At 37.8% G+C, this 23,753-nt stretch overlaps 1 protein-coding gene across 1 annotated transcript in view; it reads left to right on the top strand.

Moving 5' to 3' along the window:
- Positions 1 to 555: 555 nt before the first annotated feature.
- The window catches only part of gda (guanine deaminase), a 120,701-nt gene continuing 97,503 nt past the window's right edge, over positions 556 to 23,753 (top strand). The window contains exon 1 of the mRNA XM_039750727.1: positions 556 to 811. Coding sequence (XP_039606661.1) covers positions 686 to 811 — 126 coding nt within the window. The 5' untranslated portion in view covers positions 556 to 685. The remainder of the gene's footprint in view (positions 812 to 23,753) is intronic.

The following is a 23,753-nucleotide window of genomic DNA, read 5'->3' as shown; positions in this document are numbered from 1 at the left end:
TTATCTTTGAACCCAAGGCTTTCATATCCTCCAGTACCTTATTGTTTGTTTAAGGTCTAAAATAGTGGCTTCTACTGTTCATTACAGTCAGATGACTTTTATATATTTTAACTTTTGCAGACTTTACCCAAATTGTTAATATTTTCCAGGAGTTTATCTCATCTTGTTACCGTTTTATTACTTTGAGTTGTTTTAGTTGTTTTTTAAAGCACGGCGCGATTTTGCTTTCTATTAAAGATGCCCTGTAAAGGATGCACTAATTTAAATGTTCCTGTTCCTAACGTATTCATTTGAATTACATAAATAGCTTAATTGGACGAATATAAGAAAGATCGTGAAATTGAATTTGAGAATGTATAATTGCCTACAAGAAATATGAAGATAACGAACAGCAAGGAAGACTAAACACCAAATGTATGGCGGCGAAAATATGTGTTCTGTCATTTTAAATTCCGAAGTTATTTGTGAGAACAGAATCGTATCTTTTAAACAAACAGTCGTCTATGTACACGGTGTCCAAGTTAAAGTAGTTTAAAAGAAAACTTTGACCCCATGTGTTTCTAATGTGTCGTCATCGCATTGCATTTATCTGTTCTGATTCCGCACTTCCTTAAACCTGGCACATTTGCTTCGGCACGGAACACTTAAGGCAGCTCATCAAGTGAGAGCAAACCGAAGAGTTAAGATGAGCCGAAGCGCTGCGGCCGGTCAAGTTCAGCACGTTTTCAAGGGCACCTTTGCGCACTCCACTATTGTAGAGCCGCTGCAGATCTTGGACAATACGATTTTAGGAGTAGACATAAATGGAAAGGTGAGATTATTATTATTATTTTTTTTTTTTTTGCATGATTGCAGAGCGATTTACTCATTTGATTTCTGCCTATAAAATGCAATGAGCTGTTCTGAAATAACTGTCAAAATATTTATTTACTTAATAGGTCAAAATTAGCAAAACACATCCTTTACATCCAGACATCCATCCATTCTGTAATATCTTTAGAATTGTATTGCCAGCTTTATTTAAATGTTTTTAAATAGGATAATTTCTATTAGAATGGTAGAACTGATGTAACGATTGCCTTCTCGGGTAATCTCGTTCTCGATGCCCATTTAATCCTACTAAAATAAAATTAATCTGGCTTTCTACACTTGCGTCACAATATAGAAATCGAGATTAGATTAAGTATAGGGCAAAATGTGACATGTGAAGGGCACATTTTATAGGCACTAACCATAAAAATAAATAATTTTTAAATGTCCGTTTGAACTTGACATCGGTACTCTTCACATTGGTATATGTGATTTATTATTAAACTATTTAAAAAATAAATTACTTCGTTCATGAAAATACAAGGGCTGTTTATGAATCCAAAAGTTATATTTTATATTTTGGTGTTGACTATATGTGTATGTTTCACTGATGTAGGTGCTTTATTTCGTTTTGAAAGTGAATTTTCATTTCTACGTAAGTTTGGAAAAAAACGCTTTGTAAATTCAAATCTTAATTTTTAAACATTATGTTCAATTTGTTTCTTTGACTTTTATGTGATGGTCTATAAGGAGCTTCAAACAGCGAATGTCAAACGTGCCTCCTTTTTTACACTGATATTCATCATTGTTGGCTGCGCCCAGTCCAGCAGCACCAGCCCTGCATACGGCGTCACTCCATCGCACAAACCCACACAGAGGTCCAGAATCGCTAATTCACACGAACAGCACGTCACCCCAAACAACAAGTGTGAAGTTAGAGGTCACAATGCCAAGATGCCACAAGCAGGTGACTACTACTAAGAGGGCAGAAGGCAAGCAGCACTTGACATGTTTTATAGCCCGATGAGTCTAATATTAAGGGTTATTTTTATCGCCGTTCTAGTAACGTTACAGGGACAGGTCACGTGGTCTGTTATTTCTAGGAAACCCGACGTTTCATAATAATATTAATAACCAAACTAGCTGACTAATGTGCAACTTTGGTGCTACAAAAAGACTCGCAATTCCTTACCTTTCCTTTTATTTTTATGGATTTTACGAGTCGGCCGGGCTATGTTGTGCTTTTGTTACCTAGCAAGTGAACTTTGTGGCTCTTTATTAATTAGAGTATTAAGTGCATCTGAGTACAGCGGGGTTTTACGAACGTGAAACTAAATCTTATAATTAAAATAATTACAAACCAAGTGTTTACTTGTGAGTACATGCTTGAACAGCGAGATCGGGCATATCATTATTATAACTTGCCCCACAGCATTTTTCTTCAGCTTACAAAAACGCAGATTTATCACAAAAAACCGAAAGCCTTTTCTTAAAAGACATTTTGCGATCCAGTTGGTATAGACAACCATGTACTGAAGATCCAAGTAAATGATTCTGCTAGGAGTACAAATCCATAATCTAATATTTGGGTGCAACTGAACTGAAAAGATGAGTAGAGGAGAAGGGGGTCTCATGGGATTTAAATAAGAAGTAACATTGTATTGTATTGTATGTTTGGCTGATTTGTAATTTACCCATTGTATGGTTATCCACTTCTTAAAATACATTTGTTAAAAAAGAACAAAACATTTTTATTGTTTTGAAAATATTGTTTGTGGTTGCCACCATGTTTTATACATTTTTCATATTTTACTTTAACTTTTGCTTATGTTTCCATTGTGCGGAGACTCAGAAACATGGGTGAAAGAGCTGAAAAGAGCTAGGTAGTGAATATACATATATACAGTATGCATCTATATATATATACAGGGTAAGCTAAAACAAAGTACCACATTTCTTCTCAAGGTCATTGCAAGAAGTAGAGGCAGCTGAGTGGACTGGGGTGGAGGTCCTTTGATAGACGATCCCTTGTAGTTGTCAGATGGCCATATGCCTTGGTCCAGTGCACACCATGCTTTCGCTGTTGAAGTGTTCTTCGAAAACAATGAATTCATCATCATTACGCAATGCGCTTTCCGAACACACTTCAGCATTCCTCCTAACGGTGACGTCACAAATTGAATAACATTTCTTCAGTGGGTGGCAAAATTTAGACAGATGGGTACAACATTGAGCGGAAAATCTCCAGGCCGTCCTTGGACTGTACAAACACCTGACAACATCCAAACTGTAAGGGTGTCAATTTTGCAGTCTCCTAGATGTTCAGCACACAAATATGCTCCTGCCTTAGGCATTTCCAACAAGTCTTTGAGGAGGATTTTGTATTAATCTCCATCCATACAAAATGATGGTAGTGCAGGAATTCACTGAGAGAGAGACTGGGAAAGCTATAGAGAGTTGTGTGCGAACATTCTATAAACCGTTCATTGAGATGCCATCATCATGTGCAGCAACGACGCATATTTCCATTTGAATGGTTGTGTCAATAAGCAAAATTTTCGCTTTTGGGTTGAAACCAGCCCTCGTGAACTTCACCGGAGACCCCTGCACAGTGAGTGTGTTATAGTTTGGTGTGCTCTTGCAGAATTTGGCATTGTAGGCCCTTACTTTTTTGAAGAGGGAGAAACGACGGTCACCGTCACTTCAGAATGTTACATTGAAATGCTAGAGAATTTTTTGCAGCCCCAAATGGATGAAATGGATGTGGTGGATGCCTGGTTTCAACAGGAAGGAGCAGCAGCTCATACGGTGCAGAGATCCATGCAAGTTTTGCGGGAGATATTTCTGGAAAAGCTGATCTCCCTGCGTAGCCATATGTCAAGCGGTCTTTACGTTCACCTGATCTCACACCGTGAAATTTTGTTTTGTGGGGCTATCTCAAGTCAAAGGTAAAGACACACTGACCTCAAAACCTTGAAGCCCTCAAGGATGCTATTTATCACGAAATCACCGATATTCCCCTTGAAATGGACGAATGAGTCATGCAAACATTCAGAAATCACCGCAAAGAGTGTATTGCTAATGATGGCCACCACCTTGAAGACATCATTTTTAAAATACAGTGAAAAAAGTCTATTTTGTTTAACCTTTCTTGTGTCATAATGAATTTTATTTCATCTTGTAGTGTTTTTGTAGAATAAACATTTGTTTAATACATTGTACTGAGAAATGACAAGAGGGAGAGAATAAAGTGTTTGGGACCTGCTACCCTGTTTACTCCAAACAAAAGAAGGAAAATTGCTGAAGTCACCTGTACAATTGTAGCATAATTGCCAATATACACTTAATCAACTCAGCATGATGCCCCTGGGTAGACTGGTTAACCACACTTTTAAGTACACAATACCTGGCAGTGTATTCAATGACTGCATCATACTCCTTTACCATTGACCAATTCCAGGAAATTTTGTGTCACCTCTCATACTGCATATAGAGTGTTGTGCAAAAGTTTTAGGCAGTTTAGATAATTCACAAAAATGTTTGCCTTAGATGGTTGTTTTATTGGTATGTCAATATAAAAAAAATCTAATTTTACAGTTCCAAACATTCTTTTTTCAAAAGAGTGAAGCCAAACAATGCAATATTCAAACTTATTGAATAAAGAAACTAAAATAGTAACAGATCATTTTCCAGTTTAAAAAAAAAACACACTCTTTCTAGGCATATAACCCAATATAAAATAAATGAATATAACAAACAGGTGTTAAAGGTCAATGGAATAATGCATAGTTTGAGCCAAAGTGAATAAATCTGGACAAGGGACAATCATACTGAAGATGTGAGGTCACATTTGATGTGGCCTGTTAATGTGAAAATCGTACATCATGGCATAAGTGAGCATAGTGACACGACACAAGGCGGTCATTCTTGTTCATCAAAGTCTCTCCCAAGAGAAATTTAGTGGCAGGCAGGCCTTTTTCCAGATGTACTGTCCAAGCTCTTCTACAGAAACAGAAACAAACGGGTAAGGCTCAGAACTGGAAATGCAGTGGTAAGCCAAGAAAAATGAGTGAGGCAAACGAGAAATACGATAAACTTGATTCCCTTCAAAATCAGAAAATGTCCAGCACCATTATCAGTTCACAACTGGCGTAAAACACTGGTACCCTGGTACATCCATCTACTTTCTGGAGAAGGCTTAATGGAATTGGTTTTCATGAAACATTTATGGCCAAAAAAGCCATTCCTCTGAGGTGGGAATTAAGCCATCTGACACACTTGTACACAAAACACAAGGACTGGGTGTTCTGAATGTTCATAAAGAGGCCAAAAGAGAAGGGGACAAGGTATTGGTTTTGAGAAGACTACTTTAGTGTGGATATGGAGGCCCAGGACGTACTGCTTTTTCTCTTTTATTGTTATTTTAAGCTCTGTCTTACATTGTCTAATGTATTTTTTGTTTCTTTAATAAAGTACCTTTTTTGACATTCTTACTACCTATTTGGGTTGGGTTTTGGGGATAGCTTTGTAATGAGCCCAATGTTCCCATCCACTGTATATATCAGTATCAGTCTGCTTGCTAAGAAAGTTTAAGGAGATATGGGCAAAAACGGAAACATATTAACTTACTGGCAAAAGATTAAATATGTTTTTCAGACTATACTGTGATTCAACACAGAATTGAGTTGTTTCCAGGTAAGGTCAACATTTAGCAAGTAATGGTCACTGATCATAGCACTGGAGAATGGTCAGATGTGCAAGTAAGGATTTCACTGTACTCTGTACAAATGGCAACAGTGTTGAACTTTGAACGTGAACTCATGAAGCAAGATTTAGTGATACTATATATTGACTCATTTGTAAACGATTTACACAAAATGAAAAGTGTAAAATGTGTACGTATTCCTGCATGCAACAAACATTTAAGACAATCTGTACTTTTGTACGGTCACCTAAAAATGCAATGTGCACATAATAAATTAATTAACAGTTGTCTGGCTAAATGCATAAACAGCAAAACAGCATGCACACAACCTTTGGTTTCTGATAATTGGAAGCCACCTGTAAGTCAATTCTTCTTCCATTACGTATTTCAAATACATTGTCAATTGCACAGTGAAACTCTTACATATGTGTCTGACCAATAGGAAACCCCTTGCCTCTCTCCAGCATTATGATTTGTTACTATTCAAACATGTTCCTTCCGTGCTAACTTCTGGGTTCTGCGTTTATTGTCTGTCAGTGTAGTATGAAAAATAAACTGTAACAGTAGTTATACAATACGATTTAAATTACCTTTACAAACTCTTAGTTTAGCACATCCGCTTTTGGGACTCTGAATTTATTTAGGAATGCTGAGTAATCACATTCCATTAAATTTCACCTTGCATTGTTTGCCTTTATTATTTGTGTAACTACAGCAAATCACCCCTCACTATTCTAGTGAACTGTAGTGTACAATGGGTCTGTTTGAACAATACACTGTAAACATTCAGTCAGCTTTATTAAAAGCAGAATACCAGAGTACTTTAATCTCTCATTTCCTTATTTCTCAGGGCAGGTCAATGCCCTTATCTGAGCTCACTGTCACATTGTTTTTGAATAACTTTCTGAATTTAAATGTTTATAGAGTTTGGTGTAAATGACTTGGCTAGTCCAGCTTCATGTATTTGAGTTTAAGGTCATGTAGTAAAAAAGGCTATTCTACTCCTTTAGCAAAAGAATCAGGTTACAGACCTGTCCAGGATAGGTTTTTAAAGAGGCAGACACTGGAGAACAGGCCATTCAGTATTGCCATTTTATTTAGGCAATGATATTTATATCATATATTTACTGTATATCGTACTTGTCAGTGATATTATACATGCATACAATATATATATTCACAGATCCACTTATTCGAATGTAGGGTTTAAAAGAAGGGAATCAACACAGAGAAAGGTTTAGGATATGTTCATTACCCTGTACAATGTAGAGCCATCTTTTCAAAAAGACAAAGTACATCTTTCCAAACAAGAACTGATAAGCAATGATCAGAGGGCAAGGTCTTGTGGATTCCAGGCAGGAAGAGGAGGGTCAGACAACGGAAGTGATGTCAACAGTGTAAAGTCTGTCACTCGTCTGTTCTACAGAGGGAGGAAGAGCAAAGGCATTAGACAACAGTGATAACCCCTGGTTTGGCAGAAAAACTACCATCATCAGAGCCCTTAAGCTGTCTCCCAAGCACACACGCACGACAAGGGTCACAGGTATGTCTTAGCAAAAAATCCCTGAACAGGTTGCTAGTGTAATGCAGAGCTAAATTATATCATAGCATAACATAACCTTGTCTAACCTGCTTAATCTCATTCAGGATTGTGGTGGTTTTGAGCCTACCTCAGCAGCAATGGGCACAAGGCAAGAAAAAGCCCTAGCCAGGGCACCAGTTTATTATAGTCGCTACTCATGGATATACCCACATGGGGCCAATTTAAAATCACCAATCACCTTGACAAGTTTGGTATGGGAATGTGAGAAGAACACTGGTGCACCTGCAGAAAACCAGGCACAGACAACTATCAGGTGCAGGATTTAATCAAGCACTATTATAGTTTAACATAGCATTAACATTCTCAAGCCCGATTAATCTAACTGATGGTCTTAGGGGACCAGAGTCCATCCCAACAGCCCTAGGAACAGGGAAAAAAACAGCCCTGGACCCGGTGCCAATCTATCACAGAGCCCATTCACAAACCCATGCTGAGACCAATTAAAAGTAGAGATCAAACCAACACACGAACACATCACTGGGGATGTAGAAGAAAAACTAGAATGCTACATTTGAATCCAAGCTCCTGGCCCTGTCGATGTGAAATTTACACACCCCCCCTTCATTTGTCTCTTACTCGTATCAGCAAAGATGTGCTTTTTAGTTTAACTGGCAGCTCTAAAGTGGTTCTAGTGTGAGTTTAATGTGGTTGTGTGCATATGTGTTGTCCGCGATGCACTGGTGCAGCAGTACTTACCACTGTGCCATTATGTCGAGCCTATGCTGATAGTATCGAGTACTAGGCAAGGATAACTCCTGCAGGGTACGATGCAATTCCATTGTACAGCATACTAGCTAAGCATTCACCAATTATCCCGCTGAAAAGTCTTTGGGATATTAGAGAAAACCACAAAGCAGAAAGAGAACTGACAAGGATGGGGAATAACAAGCACACTTCACACAGGCAGTGACCTTAGGTGCACTGGTGAATAGTCAGTATAAACTTAGACTGCAGTGATTGTGATTCAATAATATGTAAAAGTTTATGTTCGTGTAAAAGAAGACTTTAATCATAGGGGAATTCTCAACATTATTTATCACCAGTTTTCAGAAAACTTTTCAAATGTCCCATATGAAGCAGGGGATCAAACTAAACAAAGTGTAAGTTCAAGGCACAATGTGTAGTTGTAGCAAAATTTAGTCAAACAAAGAAAGTAACATGTTATTGTACAAAGAACAGTATATAAATTTGAAACAGCATAATCATTAAAGATGTACCTGGTGTGGAAGCTATCGGTCGCTGTTGCCCCTTTACACCCAACAGACAGACACTCAGGACACAGGGTAAATGCACTGAGAAGTATTTTTAATTCTTTCTTCTCCAAAACAGTGTCCTTCAAGCACCACAGCCACCAACAGACAATTAAATAAGCAAGTACAATATTCTTATCTTTCTCCTCCACACCTGCCAGCAAGCTTTGTCCACTTCCACCTGAGTCTGGCTCACCTGCTGGGTCTTCCGCAGTCCTTTATATAATCTTTGACCCAGAAGTGCTTCTGTTCTTCCTCTCATGTGACTTGCCAGCACTTCCGGGTCAGACAGAGAACTTGAGTTTCTCGTTAGCCCAGACGTACTTCTGGACTCCCGTCCTTGTGACTTGATAGTACTTCCAGGCTATGTAGGAAATAAAAGTCCCAAGGCCTTCTCACAGAGTCCCCTGGTGGCATCCATGGTACCCAGCAGGGCTGTGATGCCGAACTCCAAAGTCCATGATACCCTGTGGGAATCTGGGGCACTGTTAAGCTGTGGGGAAGTTGCCATCTAGCACTTTGGGGGAGGCAGTGTCCAAACATAGCTGCCTTCCCCCATCTTTCCATCCTCGGGGTGTCCTGGCTGGGCTGAGCTGCTGGCCATCCCTTACACTGGGCAAAAGCCACAGTTGGGCAGATATATGGCAGATGAAGATTAATATACTATGGACTGTCTGAGGCATCTCATACCACAAACCTCAGATACAACTGCTTAGGATACAAGTTCTAGTCAAAATAGACTCTTTTGTTAAGTACAGTACCTTTACATAAGCTAATATGCTAAAAAATAATACTGTTAATGTAATATCCAATTATTCCTACTCTTTCCTTCTCATCCTTTCCAGGTGAGCTTTGTTCACCTCTTCTCCCAACTCTGACTCTTTTTCAGCCCCTGCTAGACTTTGTTATGGTGGAACACATTGCCTCCAAGAAGCACTTAGGTCAGGGGGAACCCTCCAGCAGCATCCAAGAACACCACAGAGCTTACTGTTTGAACTATAACTCCCATGCAGCCCTGATGGTGTCCAAATGGAAGCAGTAAGAAAGGGATGCTGCTACTCAGTGTACTGGGGGAAACACACAGCCCTCAGAGGCAGTCTCCAACAGACCATTGATTATAATGGTAAGGGAATGCCCACTATCCTGACTGGGATGCCTGTCTATCCCTGACATCCATTACAGAAGATGAATGTTAAGTTTTATATGTATGAAGTAAGAACATAAGATCCTGTAACACAACTGGAAATCTGAAACTTGAAAGTGTACCTAATGAGACAGGGCTTAGGAGTCATAGTGGACACATAAACTGTGCACATAAAGAAGTGAACAGTAGCAATTAAGAAGGCTAATAGAATTCCGGGTTACATCAACAACAATAGCAACAACATTTATTTACATAGCACATTTTCATATACACAATGTAGCTCAAAGTGCTTCACAAGACGTCAAAGAGAAACTTACATGAATAAAGTAAGAATAGCAATAAAATTAAAAATAAATAACAAAAAAATTAAGGTCAGGAGGACAGAAAAAAACAAATAAAATTAAAAACTGGTTAGGCTGGAGACAAGACAAAATCTGTAGGGGTCTCAAGGCCAAAAGACCTCCCAGTCCCACTAGGCATTCTACCTAACATAAATATTACATTTACATTTGTTTCGCCAACGCTTTTATCCAAAGTGACTTAGAACATCTGAGATACAATTGGTTACATTTCTTTTGTTTCTCCAGTTGGAGCATAGGTGGATGAAGTGTCTAACTCAGGATCACACAGTGTCCAGGGTGGGATTTGAAGCCCACCTAACCACTGTTCACAACGCTCTAAATGTTCTTAGCCCAGTCCTGTTTGTTTTCAGGCTTCAAATGATAGGATTTGATGAAGTTGGTCTTGTGGACAGCTGAGACACCCGTCTTCATTCTGTCATCACAGGTGGCTGCATGGTACCTTGATCAGGTGGTGGTAGTACAGATCACCACCACAAAAGAACCAGAAAAGACAGCAGAAAATAGTAGAGATTATTAAAGATTCTGGATCCTTGTGGATCCCCTAAAAATCTTCCACAGTCTTTTAAGCTTAGTTCTTGGAATTATAATCAGATCTCTATTTGAAGATCTAAGGGTATGACTTGGAGTGTAAGGGGACAGGCATACAAAAATATAGGATAGAGCAAAATTATTTAAGGCTTTATAAACCATTAGTAGTACTTTAAAGTCAATTCTGAATGTCACAGGTAACCAATACAACAACTCTAGAACAGGTGAGATGTGCTCAAAGTTTCATTTTCTAGTTACGATTCTGGCTGCTGCATTTTGTACTCACTGCAGCCAATTGATAACTTTCTTAGGTAGTCCTGTTAGAAGTGCATTACATAACGTAGTCAACTAAACACAAAAGTGTGATCTAATTTTCCAATGTCTTGTAAAGTTATAAGTGGTCTCATTTTTGCTATACAGTGAACCCTCGTTTATCATGGTTAATACGTTCCAGACTCTACTGTGATAAATGAATTTTCGCGAAGTAGGATTCTTTATTTATAAATCGAATATTTTCGCAGTTGGAGTATAGAAAACCTGTTTACTGCCTTCTAAATACGTTTTTTAACATTATTAGAGCACTCTACACATGAAATAACACCCTTTAGTCACCATTACACTCGTATTACCCAATATATTAGACAAAATAAGAGACATATTAAACATTACAAATATCATATTACTAGGCACACTCGCCTTTTAAGGCGACTGACTTTTATCCTCAATTTTTGTGTGCTCCATGTGTACATCAGGCATGTAAGTGTAGAGAATGAGAACATCAAAGTGCCCATTCATAATATCTCCCGAAAACCTAAGTTTTTTTTTATCCCTCAAGTGCCTGTCCAAAGTCGTACAATGTCAGCCCGAATCTGTACCGATAAAGACGGAGTTTCATGCACTAAATAAGCTATAGATGAGAATAAGCAAGCACCATCTCCCCTGATATTTACTACGCGGTGAGGCATTTGTACTCCATCAACATTAATTATTTCCAGAGACATAATTTTGTCTATTTTTCCAGCGGATCGCGCACAAAAGCAAGGGAACGACGACAGCACCAGAACTCTGCTCACATCGCGTCGCTTCGTACCTCAAGCCGCAAGTAGTAAGTCTGTAATAAGCGGAATACCGCTACGCTTTGCACTCACGGGACGGAAGGACAATCCCGAACGCTTTTATATAGTAGATTATTGTACTGTACATTTAATTGCACACAACCACTAACCTATGAAGGCACGACTTCAGTAGGAGAGTCTTCAGAGGTGGTGCAGTATCTTCAGCAGGTGCGTTGTTGTCTTCAGTGAAGAAGTACTAGGAGTAGGCAGTGGGTGCCTGGGTGCGCAGCTGAAGAACATCTTGATAGGCAGTTGCTAGCACTGTCTTTTCATATTCGTGAGGAGGCTTTTGTAGGGTATTGCCATCTTTAATCATATCCAAGAGTTTCACCTGGATAGTAAGCATCTTCCTCCGGCGCTTAGTTTTATTGTCAGAAGGCTTAGAAAAAGCAGCACGTTTAGGAGCCATCGTAGGGCTTAGATAAAAGTTCTTAGAAAGCGCATGCGTAGTGACGTAAGCGTGTATGAGAAAAAAATCGCGATAGAGTGAAGCAGCGAAAGTCGAAGCGTGATATAGCGAGGGATCACTGTATTCCTTAAGTGAAAAAATGCAGTTCTAGTAATCTGGTTAACATGCGATTTAAAGTTTAGGTCAGAGTCAGTGATTACCCCTACATTCTTCACCTACACCTTGACTTTTAAACCTATCATTTTGAGTTTAATTTTAATACCCTCGCTATATCCAAGTTTTCCAATCACTACGATTTGTGTTATTTAGTTTGAGGAAGTTTCTACTCATTGAATCAAAAATACTGCTAAGACATGGGATCAGAGATCCAAGAGTGTCAGGGTCCTCAGATGTTATTAATAAATAAAGCTGTGTGTCATCTGCATAGCTGTGGTAGCTCACCTTGTGCTTTGAGATAATCTGACTTAATGGAAGCATGTAGATTGAAAAATGCAGCGGACTGGGGATAGATCCTTGGGGTACACCATATAAAATATCTTGGGTTTCCAAAGTACAATTACTACAACTCATATAGAATTTTCTACTTGTTAAAAAAGACTGAAATCAATTTTAAAACACTGCCAGAGAAGCCCTGTCATCGTCTAAGATGATTTATAAGAATAATGTGGTCTATGGTGTCAAATCTGCACTCAAGTCTAAGAGAACAAGACAGACATACGGCCTCTATCCTCATTAACCCGCAAATCATTTATTATTTTAACCAGTGTGATTTCTGTATTATGATTTGTTCTAAAACTTGACTGACACCAGCCAGGAATAGACTTTTTAATCAAATAATCATTTAGCTGCTTAAAAACTGCCTTTTCAAGAAGTTTACATAAGAAAGGCATGTTAGAAATTGGTCTAAAGTTGTTGAAGACAGAGAAGTTGTTTTTTTTTGAGCAGGGGTTTAACAACTGCCATCTTTAGACAGTCAGGAAAGACCCCCATATCTAATGATGAGTTCATTATGTCATGTACACTATCAATAAGGACAATTCAGAACAAGCTTGTTGGTACATAACACAATGTTGATTTATTGTGGAAGAGTTTTGGGCTAACCTTGTTATGTAAACTCACACATATGTTCTCTTACATTTGAACTCACCAAGCCTGGAAGGAGACATAACCTTTAGATACAATATACTTGCACCAGGGCCTTGGACAGAATTCACTTAGAGTTGACTGGTAATGTGCTTCAGTTTCCCTATTGGAGAATATCTCCTCCTATTCTCTATATCCCAGATAGCAAGATAGAGAAACAATCAAACAGAGGCCAGTTTAAACTTTTATTCCTTAATTACAACTCTTTAACATTAACATATTTAAATGTGCCAAAAGTAGAAGCCAAAAGCAAATGAACTTGACACTATACAACCTAGATATTTCAGGAGCTTTTATAGACCATGCTGGTCTAAACACTCCATGTGTGTCAACATTCAGTCTTTTAAGGTTACATTGCTGCATCTCACAGCATGGGCCTTCTTGGTGGCCTTTCACTTGAATTAGCTGAGTTTTAAAAGCTTGTTAGGACCAAGGTGAATACCCCTAGCCCCTCTAATGTCATCTTGACACACCATTTTAGCACCTGTTCACAAGGTACAGTATGCATGCTCAAAGACATCTGATGGTTTAAAAGATTAATTTTTTAGCACAAGTGGAAAGTTCTCAAGAATGACAAATTTACTTTGACATTTCATTTTGCCAGACTGCCATTTTACAGCAGAAGTTTTCATCTCTGGCAGTTTAACTTCTCTGCCTTCTGTCTCTACTATTATTTCCTAGCTTTTGTGCTTAAAAAGTGCTGCTTTACATAGGTCATAAGTTCGAATAAAAAGAAAAGAACATATAGTTTAACATACAGTTTAAGGTCATGAAATATTTTAACATTTTAAAGCATGTGAAATATAAAATAACTGCATTCCCTTACAGTAATGTTAAGTACAAATCAAGGTAGGTTAATCTTAATCTGTACAATGTGACTGTGAGATTTCATCTAGAATGTTGTGTGGAATCTTGATCAACAAAACTTATGTAACAGTACTAGTGAAAGTCTAAAGAAGAGTGACTAAGTGGACCTCAGGACTGTAGGAAATGAGCTATGAGGAAACATTAAAGAAACTAAATCTTTAACATTTGTCTGGACCAGCACTTTAAGGGACATAGAGTCCATTTAAAACCACTGGATCAAAAAAAAAAAAACTAATAAAACTAATATTGTTTCTTTTAGTTTATTAAATTAAATAAGAAAACTATAAAAGCTAACTTTATTAAAATTCCAAATGATTCTTAATATAAAAAGAAGCAAAACTACAAAAAAATATATTCAAATGAAAACAAAAATCCAAAACAATCAAATACTCATCCAAATCAAGCATCTAAAGTCCAAAACCCAGAAAACCAAAAGAAAAAGTCAAGAAACATGCAAGGTCTTTTTATGGTAATAATATTAATAATCACTTTCTTTCTATAGCAGTTATCACAAAGTGCTTCACATGTAAGAGGCAATTCAATAAATTAAAAGAAATAAAAAATAGAAAACAAAATGACAAAGTAAAACTAACAATAAAATTGATAATTGTAATTAATAAGCCAGTCATTTTAGTTAAAACTTAAAAATTGTCAATCAAATTCAAAAGTTAGATGATAAAAGTACATTTTTAAAAGAGATTTAAAAGTTTCTAATAAGTCAGCCGCTCTAATATCCAGCATAATCCATCTTGGATTATTGTTATTAAGATTTAAAAATATGCTGCCATGGAAGTCTTAACAGCAGCATTGTAATAACTGACAAGCTCCTTTAAAATGTCTTTGGTCACCACAAACAAAGCTGTATTGTCAGGAGATCCCACCCTTTGGGATCAAACATACACAAGTAACAAAATCTGAAGCCAAAAAGGAATGTACAAAATGACAAATAAACAAGAATACAATTATTAGAAAAAATCAGTACAACAGAAAACAAAAACATGTCAATAACATAAAGCACAAAATAACAAAAATAACAGAATAAATAAACAACTTATTTCCACAACAAGATTTTTTGTACCATAAGCCTGCACTTGGACCAGCTCTTGTGGATATGGAGAAAATATGGGATTAAAACACAAGCTAGGGAAGAAACCTTGGCTAAACTATAACAAAAATGATGAAGTGATAGATGCCAGGTGTTGTGTTAAAATAAAGTTCTTCAGCATCAAATTGCAGGCACAGATGAACACTGGTTATGTGTAAATCTTTCTATTATATACAAAAATCTTGGGATGAGATGAGACTTTTTCAGAGAGACGAGACAAGACATTTTCAGAGAGATAATTTCAAGTCCCGCGAGATGAGACTTTGTGTCAAGAGATGAATTGAAAACCTAACAGGTCCAAGCGGGGGTGGAAATAAAAGACAAACAGTAGGAGAAGGAAAGACAAGTTAATTGTAATTAATAAGCCAGTCATCTTAGCTAAAACTTAAAAACTGTCAATCAAATTCAAAAAATAGATGATAAAAGTACATTTTTAAAAGAGATTTAAAAGTTGCTAATGAGTCAGCCGCTCTAATATCAAGCAGTAGACTATTCCATAGTTTAGGAGCCATCACAAAAAATGCTTTATCTCATTTTGCCTTCAGTCTAGACTTTAGCACAGGCAGTAACCCTTTTTTTGAGGATTGTGGAGGGTCTTGTTGTCTGAGTTATTAATAATTCAGAAATATAGTCAGGAGCCAAACCATTCGAAGCCTTAAAAGTAATCAGTAAAAAAAAGTTGTTACATTTTTTTAAAATAACTGGTAGCAACTGGAGTGAAGCCAGGACTGGGGTAATGCAATTCAGCTGAAGCCAGGCAAATAAAAACAGCATTTTGGAGATTGTTCTGTAATTATTTAGGTCTGACTATTCCAGATTCGATTTTTTAAGCATGGGCTTAACAACAGCAGTTTTAAAGTAATTAGGGATTGTTGGATAGGACTTCTTTGATGTTTTTTCCTGTTTTACAATGGACTGTTATTTTGGCAATAAAAGGGTGGTTCATTCCAGTTGTATACCAAATCTTGGTGTACAGTGTATCCATATAAACATAATATATCTATCCAACATTAATTAGATTGCATCAGACAGTTCTTTTATTACATCAGACTGTTCTTATATATATTGAAGACAAGCAAAATACCCGAACTTCGCAGCGGCGAAGTACTGCCTTAAAATTTTTATTAAGAAGAAAAGTAAACTTTTTTAAACTGAGGGAAAATATACCAATAATTATTTGTTAAGGATCTCTTTGTATACCATGTTGTCAGTTCGGCCCTCCGGTTGTAATATGACCAAGCTGTGCGCTGACCTTACTCTTGAGCATGCAACGTACAGTTGGCCATGAGAACAGTAATCTTGTTTCAAATCTCACAGCTTGGATTGCTGCTGTCATAATCGGTTTGAGTTTCATGGCTTCAATTATGTTGGTATTTGCAGGACTTGTTGTGTTGAAGTGACATTCAGCATCTGTCAAGCGTTGTAAGCATACAACCGGTTTCATCGATAACTTCGCATCCAGCTTTTGAGAGTTTAAACATTCATAAACATCAAAGTGTCCACTACTGAAATTATCACCTGTGAATCTAAGATGTTTAAGAGGCATTGGCGGTTGTCGAAAGGTGTAAAATATTTGGCCATTTCGGTACACTTGAAAGAGACAACCGAACAATTCAGTGGCAGCCATCAACTAACATGCAGAACCATAGGTGAAGGGCATAAGCATTTCACTCTTCTAGTGCTCCTGTGTAGTATAATTATCTCCTGTACCATCATCAGTCCACACCTTGAACGTGTCCCAGTCATTCAATACATAAGACACAATGTTCCTCCGGATATCAAGAGTGAGCCTGATATGGCCGTGCAATATGTAACAAAGAGAATGGAAAAGGTAGGTGGTATCTCCAGGCATGGAAACCACTCGGTAAGTGATAGTTCTTTGATCAATAGTGATCATCTCGATAGACATGGTAATGGGGGTTGGAATGATAAAGGAAATGGGTACCTGAATAATGTAAAGTAAGTGTAAAATACCTATATAATAACTATAATTGTAATAAACAAACAATAAAACAGCAGAGATGCCGTGGATTAAACAAAAAGGCTGTAGTTATCAGTAGGGAGACGTGAATCCCGTGGCGAAGCAAGGAAGGGAATTTAGATACTGGAGCGACGGACGGCCTTATATAGGCAGGCAGCCAACAACGTGTAAGGCATTGGGATGGGGGACCCAACGCCACCTCACATGGTGACTGAGCTGCAGGCTATGGACGTATATATGTAGGTAAGTAGGATTCAGTTAGCGTTGGGAACCCGTGTACCAAATTTCTTGAAAATGGGCCCATAAGTAACAAAGACTGTTGAAAAGTTCAATATGGCGGCCGACAGTGGCATCATACCACCGAAATAAGTACGTACATTGGTTTTGGTTAGTGCAGGGAAGCCGCCTACCAAATTTCGAGAAGATGGGGCCATAAATAAGAAAGTTCATCATGGCAGATGTTGTTAACCGTTATGACCATTACATGTAGAATTTCGAAATGAAACCTGCTTAACTTTTGTAAGTAAGCTGTAAGGAATGAGCCTGCCAAATTTCAGCCTTCTACCTATACGGGAAGTTGGAGAATTAGTGATGTTGGAAAATTCAATATGGCGGCTGACAGTGGCATCATACCACCGAAATAAGTACGTACATTGGTTTTTGTTAGTGCAGGGAAGCCGCCTACCAAATTTCAAGAAGATGGGGCCATAAATAAGAAAATTGAACATGGCGGACGTTGTTGACCGTTATGACCGTTATGCGTAGAATTTCGAAATGAAACCTGCTTAATTGTTGTAAGTATGCTGTAAGGAATGGGCCTGCCAAATTTCAGCCTTCTACCTACACGGAAAGTTGGAGAATTAGTGACGTTGGAAAGTTCAGTATGGCGGCCAACAGTGGTGTCATACCAACGAAATAAGTACGGACATCGGTTTCCGCTAAAAGTTCAATATGGCGGCCGACAGTGGCATCATACCACCAAAATAAGTACCAAATTTCAGCCTTCTACCTACACGGGAAGTTGGAGAATTAGTGACGTTGGAAAGTTCAATATGGCGGCTGACAGTGGCGTCATACCACCGAAATAAGTATGTACATTGGTTTCGGTTAGCGCAGGGAAGCCGCCTACCAAATTTCGTGAAGATGGGGCCATGAATAAGAAAGTTCAATATGGCGGATGTTGTTGATCGTTATGACCGTTACGCCTAGAATTTCGAAATGAAACCTGCTTAAGTTTTGTAAGTAAGCTGTAAGGAATGGGCCTGCCAAATTTCAACCTTCTACCTACACGTGAAGTTGGAGAATTAGTGACGTTTGGAAAATTCAATATGACGGCCGACAGTGGCGTCATACCACCGAAATAAGTATGTACATCGGTTTTGGTTAGCGCAGGGAAGCCACCTACCAAATTTCGTGAAGATGGGGCCATAAATAAGAAAGTTCAACATAGCGGACGTTGTCAACCGTTATCGACCGTTATGACCGTTACGTGTAGAATTTCGAAATTAAACCTGCTTAACTTTTGTAAGCCAAATGTCAGCTTTCTACCTACATGGGAAGTTGGAGAATTAGTGATGAGTCAGTGAGTCAGTCAGTCAGTGAGGGCTTTGCCTTTTATTATTATAGATATAATTATAATTTGTATAAAAATCAATCTAAAACAAGCCCTTTTTTCTCTTCAAACTCATCCAACATTTTTAAATACAGGTATCTTCAGCTGACCCTTAGGAAACATCTTGTGGAAGCAAGCAGCCCGCATGGCTCAGAGAGGGGGTGATGGTTCCAGCAGGGGACGATTTCACACTTCAGCTGTGTAAAGTGCTGGTTGATACCAAAAATGTTCACATATATACAGAGCTTAAGCTTAGGGGGCTACTCCTCTGAGAATATTCAGGAGTGGCTTTAAAGCGCAGGCCAGTGGTACATTAACTCTGACATAATAAAAGTATTCTGAACTACTTGCAGAAGGGACCCGCTTGTGAAATGCCTACTCTTTCGAAACGGCCTCTCTCTGTACGGAGCCGCCTGTTTTTTTAAAGATTGAGATAAAGAAACATTTTTGCTTTATAAACTCTCATTTGGACAGCCGGTTAGAGACAGACTCCAGGAACTTACTGTAACGGTGTATTCATTCATTTCACTAAATGTAATTATTTTAATACAGAATAGTAACCCAAAATCTGGGTGACGTTAGACGTGTGAGTAAAATAATGAAGTTATTATATATATCACCTAGGAGCCTTTTGACAAAGGAAAACTCTGTAAATACACTTGTGCATTTAAACGGAGATTTATAAGAAAGCACAGGAGGCTATAGTGAGGTGTGCTGGTTTAACTAGAGGCCTTTAAAACACCCTTTGGCAAGCCACAAATACGTCGGTCATTTTTTCAACTGTTTCCAAAGCACATAGCCCCCCAGCGTCTATATGAACTTCTTAGAAAAAATATTTCTTTTATCTTTGTATAGGATTAAATGAAATATAACTATTCTTCATGCAGACTATTCATGATTATTATAGGCGCCAAACGAGTATGTTTTTAAAAAAAAAAAAACGAATGACTGAATCCTTAATATTAATATTTATAAAGTTGATTCTCAAGTGCGTGCATGAGCGTGCTCGTGTGTAGTCACGTGAGTGCGCGCTTGCGTGCGTATAATATAAGATGCAGCATTTTTTCTATCTACGTGTACGACGATTAATGTACAAATTCATAGGACTGAAGCAAACAATAGTAGTTTTTCATACCGAAACGGGTAATCCAATCAAGTAGTTTTTGTCTCGGCGTCTGAAAATTCAAACAGGGTCTCTCGTCTGAGAATATTCAGGAGTGGCTTTAAAGCGCAGGCCGGTGGTGCATTAACTCTGACGTAATAAAAGTATTCTGAACTACTTGCAGAAGGGTCCTGCTTGTGAAATGCCTACTCTTTCGAAACGGCCTCTCTCTGTACGGAGCCGCCTGTTTTTAAAAGGTTGAGATAAAGAAACATTTTTACTTTATAAACTCTCATTTGGACAGCCGGTTAGAGACAGACTCCAGGAACTTACTGTAACGGTGTTTTCATTCATTTTGCTAAATGTAATTATTTTAATACAGAATAGTAACCCAAAATCCGGGTGATTTTAGACGTATGAGTAAAATAATGAAGTTATTTTTAAAAGTAACCCCACACCGCACAAGAGAGACAGATTCCACGTGTGTTTTAGGATCTGCTGCGGTCAGTGATTTTTAATTTTTTGCTTATCTCATTTCTATCACCTAGGAGCCTTTTGACAAAGGAAAACTCTGTAAATACACTTGTGCATTTAAATTGGAGATTTATAAGAAAGTACAGGAGGCTATAGTGAGGTGTGCTGGTTTAACTAGAGGCAGGGGATGTAAGAAGCGCTTTTCTGCACCTCCGAAGTTCATCGAACTAAAGTCATGTTTTTAAAATCACCAGCTTTAGCTCAGGCTAGTGACCCCAAAAATGGGAGCCAGCAGCTCAGCACGCTTGTATAGCTCACAAAATAGCAGAGCTAATTACTCTTTCTGCTTAAACTAATGATCAAATATTCAGGTAATTCTTAATTAAATACTAAAGCGTTACTGAACAAAAATACATGTTCAATAGCCAAGTAAAACGACCGGTTGCTTTAAAATGAAAATAAAGAATCTTTAGAAAATAAAACATCTAAAAGCATCATCGAAAAGGTCAGATTTTAAAACATTATAAGAAAAATTCTTGTTTCCAAAAGAGTTTTTCCAACAGTTTTCTTGACCGATCTTTGGAATCATCAGTGCCTTTCTGATCACATCCACCCCAAACATAGCATATACAGTAACTTAATTTCTGTACTCATTTTAAATGATAATAGCCAGTATAAAGTCCCTAAAGGAACCGGAGACATCTGATATCTTCTATCATATATCTTTCCTTGTCAGCCCAAGTCTTTCAGATTCTGCTTACAACACAAATGTACAATTATTTTTTTCTCAAATGACCAAATCTTCGGCCTGCTAATCATGAATAATAAATAATAAATACATAAATAAATCATTTTATTCTCATGACACTTTATTTGCATATTTTATTATACCTACTTAACTGTTATCGACATTTATCATTCTCTATATTTATTTTTCTGTATCAGAATGTAGTTTAAGTTAATTTGTTTTGGGTTCAATATTTGTATTTTTCATATTTTCGATTCTTGTTTTCTTTTTTTCACATCTTCGAGTCCCCTTTTTGTTACTTCGCGCCCCCTAGCAGGGTCAGCCCACAATTGAGAACCACTGTTGTAGGGTTTATTTGTAAAACACTCTGCAGGATTTCAAGCTAAATTAGATTCCCTTGTTTATTCAGCCGTCCACCGGTGTTCCATTTTTGTTATAAATTGTATTTAGTCTGTCTTTATTTACTAAACATTTTATATGATGATTAGAAAACAGTTATCTTGTTCAGGCTTTAATTTAAAACAGCATTTTCATCAACAGGTTATAACCGCTTTGGTACTCAGGGGGCTTTTAGAAATTCTGTGAATGCTTGGTAATAGCCTTCCATTTTACAGCCGTTATGAGCCCCTGAAAATAAGAACGTTTATAGGTTATAGGAGCCTGTACACTACAGGGCTGATGATTAGGCTTTGGACACGTTAGGCCAATCAGGATGGAAAATGTTTTTAGTGAATAGTTACATCATGTCTATTATATGTGTCAGCACAAGGATTATAATTTTACTAAAACAGTTAGTGTTATTCTTTCTTTTAGGTAGTCCAGGGTACGTAGGCCAGCTGTCATTGAAAACTGCTTTTCCCTCTGTTTGTGAATAAGCACCCTTGGTTTTAGTAGCATTCAGGGTGAAGGGGATGTAAGTTTGAACTGTGATTCCAAGAGTCTGCAAACGTCTTGAATACAAGTCAAAGAACCAGAGTTTGTGCAGGGATCATAGTCAGGGGCAGAGTTAAACTGGACATTATTATTCCAAAATGAAACATTGACTCGCCCCTATCGCAAAGATAAGGTAGTAAAAACTAAAATTTACAAATACTAATAAGTCACAGAGGAGATTAAAAAACATCTTAAGACCGGATCAACAAGGGATCACCCCAAGCTCACCGCACACTACAACAGAATCTACGTGTTCTACGGTATATTATCAGCTAAACGGTCATCTATGTGGGCAGTTCAATGGGATTGCAAAGATTTAGGGAAAAACATTATTTAACATCTGCTAGTATGAGGCTAATTAACATTAGCCGGTTATTGTTAGAATCTTATCTGGCACTAAAAGTTAGGCTTCTGTTCCTCCTGATTCAGGAAGAACATTAAATATTGGAGTTTAGAATATGAACTAGACTGGTAGCCTTGATGGTAAGAACATCTGTGCCAAATTAAATAAATAAAGTTAATTATGAAGTAAATAACCACATGAAAAAGTGGAGTGATTACAATTTGAAAAAACTGCCGTGATGTATAAAAAACCTTTGAAATAAATAATAAGCTTTTTTGACATGCGCAGTCTGGAATAGTCTGAATATGTCTTAAAGAGTTTTTTTAAATAAAACTTAAACAGGCAAATTAAAAATATTAAACCTGAATAAAACACATAAGTATCATTTAATGATATCAATTAGGGTTAAGTATTATCAAGCACCTGGATCTATTTATAAGGTTTATTTAATTTAGTTATAAACAAAATGATTGTTGGCATTTTGCTTTGAAGTTAACAATAATTTGATAGAGCTTTAAGAATTAGAATAATGCAAGACAAACCTCTACACTCTATAACAAAATGTTGCTGATCCAATAGGAGTATCTCGGATCTCTGTTTTATTTTAACCTTTTGACAAGAAGCCCCTGGTCAGGGAAATATACCACATATATTGAAAATGAACAGTGCCGACATGCTAGCTAAATAGATATAATCAAAGATATTTTAGAATATGGACTTGGACGCTAGCCCCATGATTCTGACCAACTAAAGGGTCTGCACTTAATTGTCCAACTTCCTGCGGATGCTATGGATCTTGTAATGGAGACTGCAAAAGATTCTATAATCTTTACTCCGTAATGGTCCATATGACGGAGATCTAGCACCTGTGTCCGCAGTGTTAACCTGTCATAGGACATGATGTTCAAAATTCCCCTAGGGTTTTTCAAAAGAGATAGGACGAGTGCGGCGTGTGTTCTGTATTCTCTTTTCTGTATTAACTATTCATAGTGATCATATTCCCTAGACCTTAGGTTTTTTTATGCTGAAGTACCTTTCACCGACCCGAATAAGAGACATCCATCAAAATGCTCTTGACACAAAGGAGGCCCAATCAGGCAGGTGGGGCGGGATTCTCTTTTCAAAGAGTATAAAAAAGCCCGTGTCTGCGCTCTGAGAGAGAGAGAGACAGAGCACACAGGCCTGCTTGCAAGGGGTCTGCTAAAAGCGGGGCTGCTTGATTTCTTTCTGAGAAACCTGCTTCATTGCTAAGAATGTTTTCACTGCAGAGACTGTCACTGGGAAACCTGATTCAATGTTGATTGAGGAATTTCTGTGAGATGGAAAAGGATGGACCTTTAATGATAAAGCAAAGATGAGATAGATATTTTAATTGCGTGTTCATATTAAAATCATAGATAGAACCGAAGAAAATGCTTCGCTTTTTTATACAGCACTTTCAGAAGTGGCTGGGAAGTGTGGGGAGATCGGCCGCTAGGGACAGTGGGTCCTTGACCAATCCGCCGCCAGGGGACAGTGC

This window comes from Polypterus senegalus, chromosome 4, assembly GCF_016835505.1.
Source record: "Polypterus senegalus isolate Bchr_013 chromosome 4, ASM1683550v1, whole genome shotgun sequence".
Classification (NCBI taxonomy): domain Eukaryota; kingdom Metazoa; phylum Chordata; class Cladistia; order Polypteriformes; family Polypteridae; genus Polypterus; species Polypterus senegalus.
This window is presented reverse-complemented; position numbering and strand designations above follow the sequence as displayed.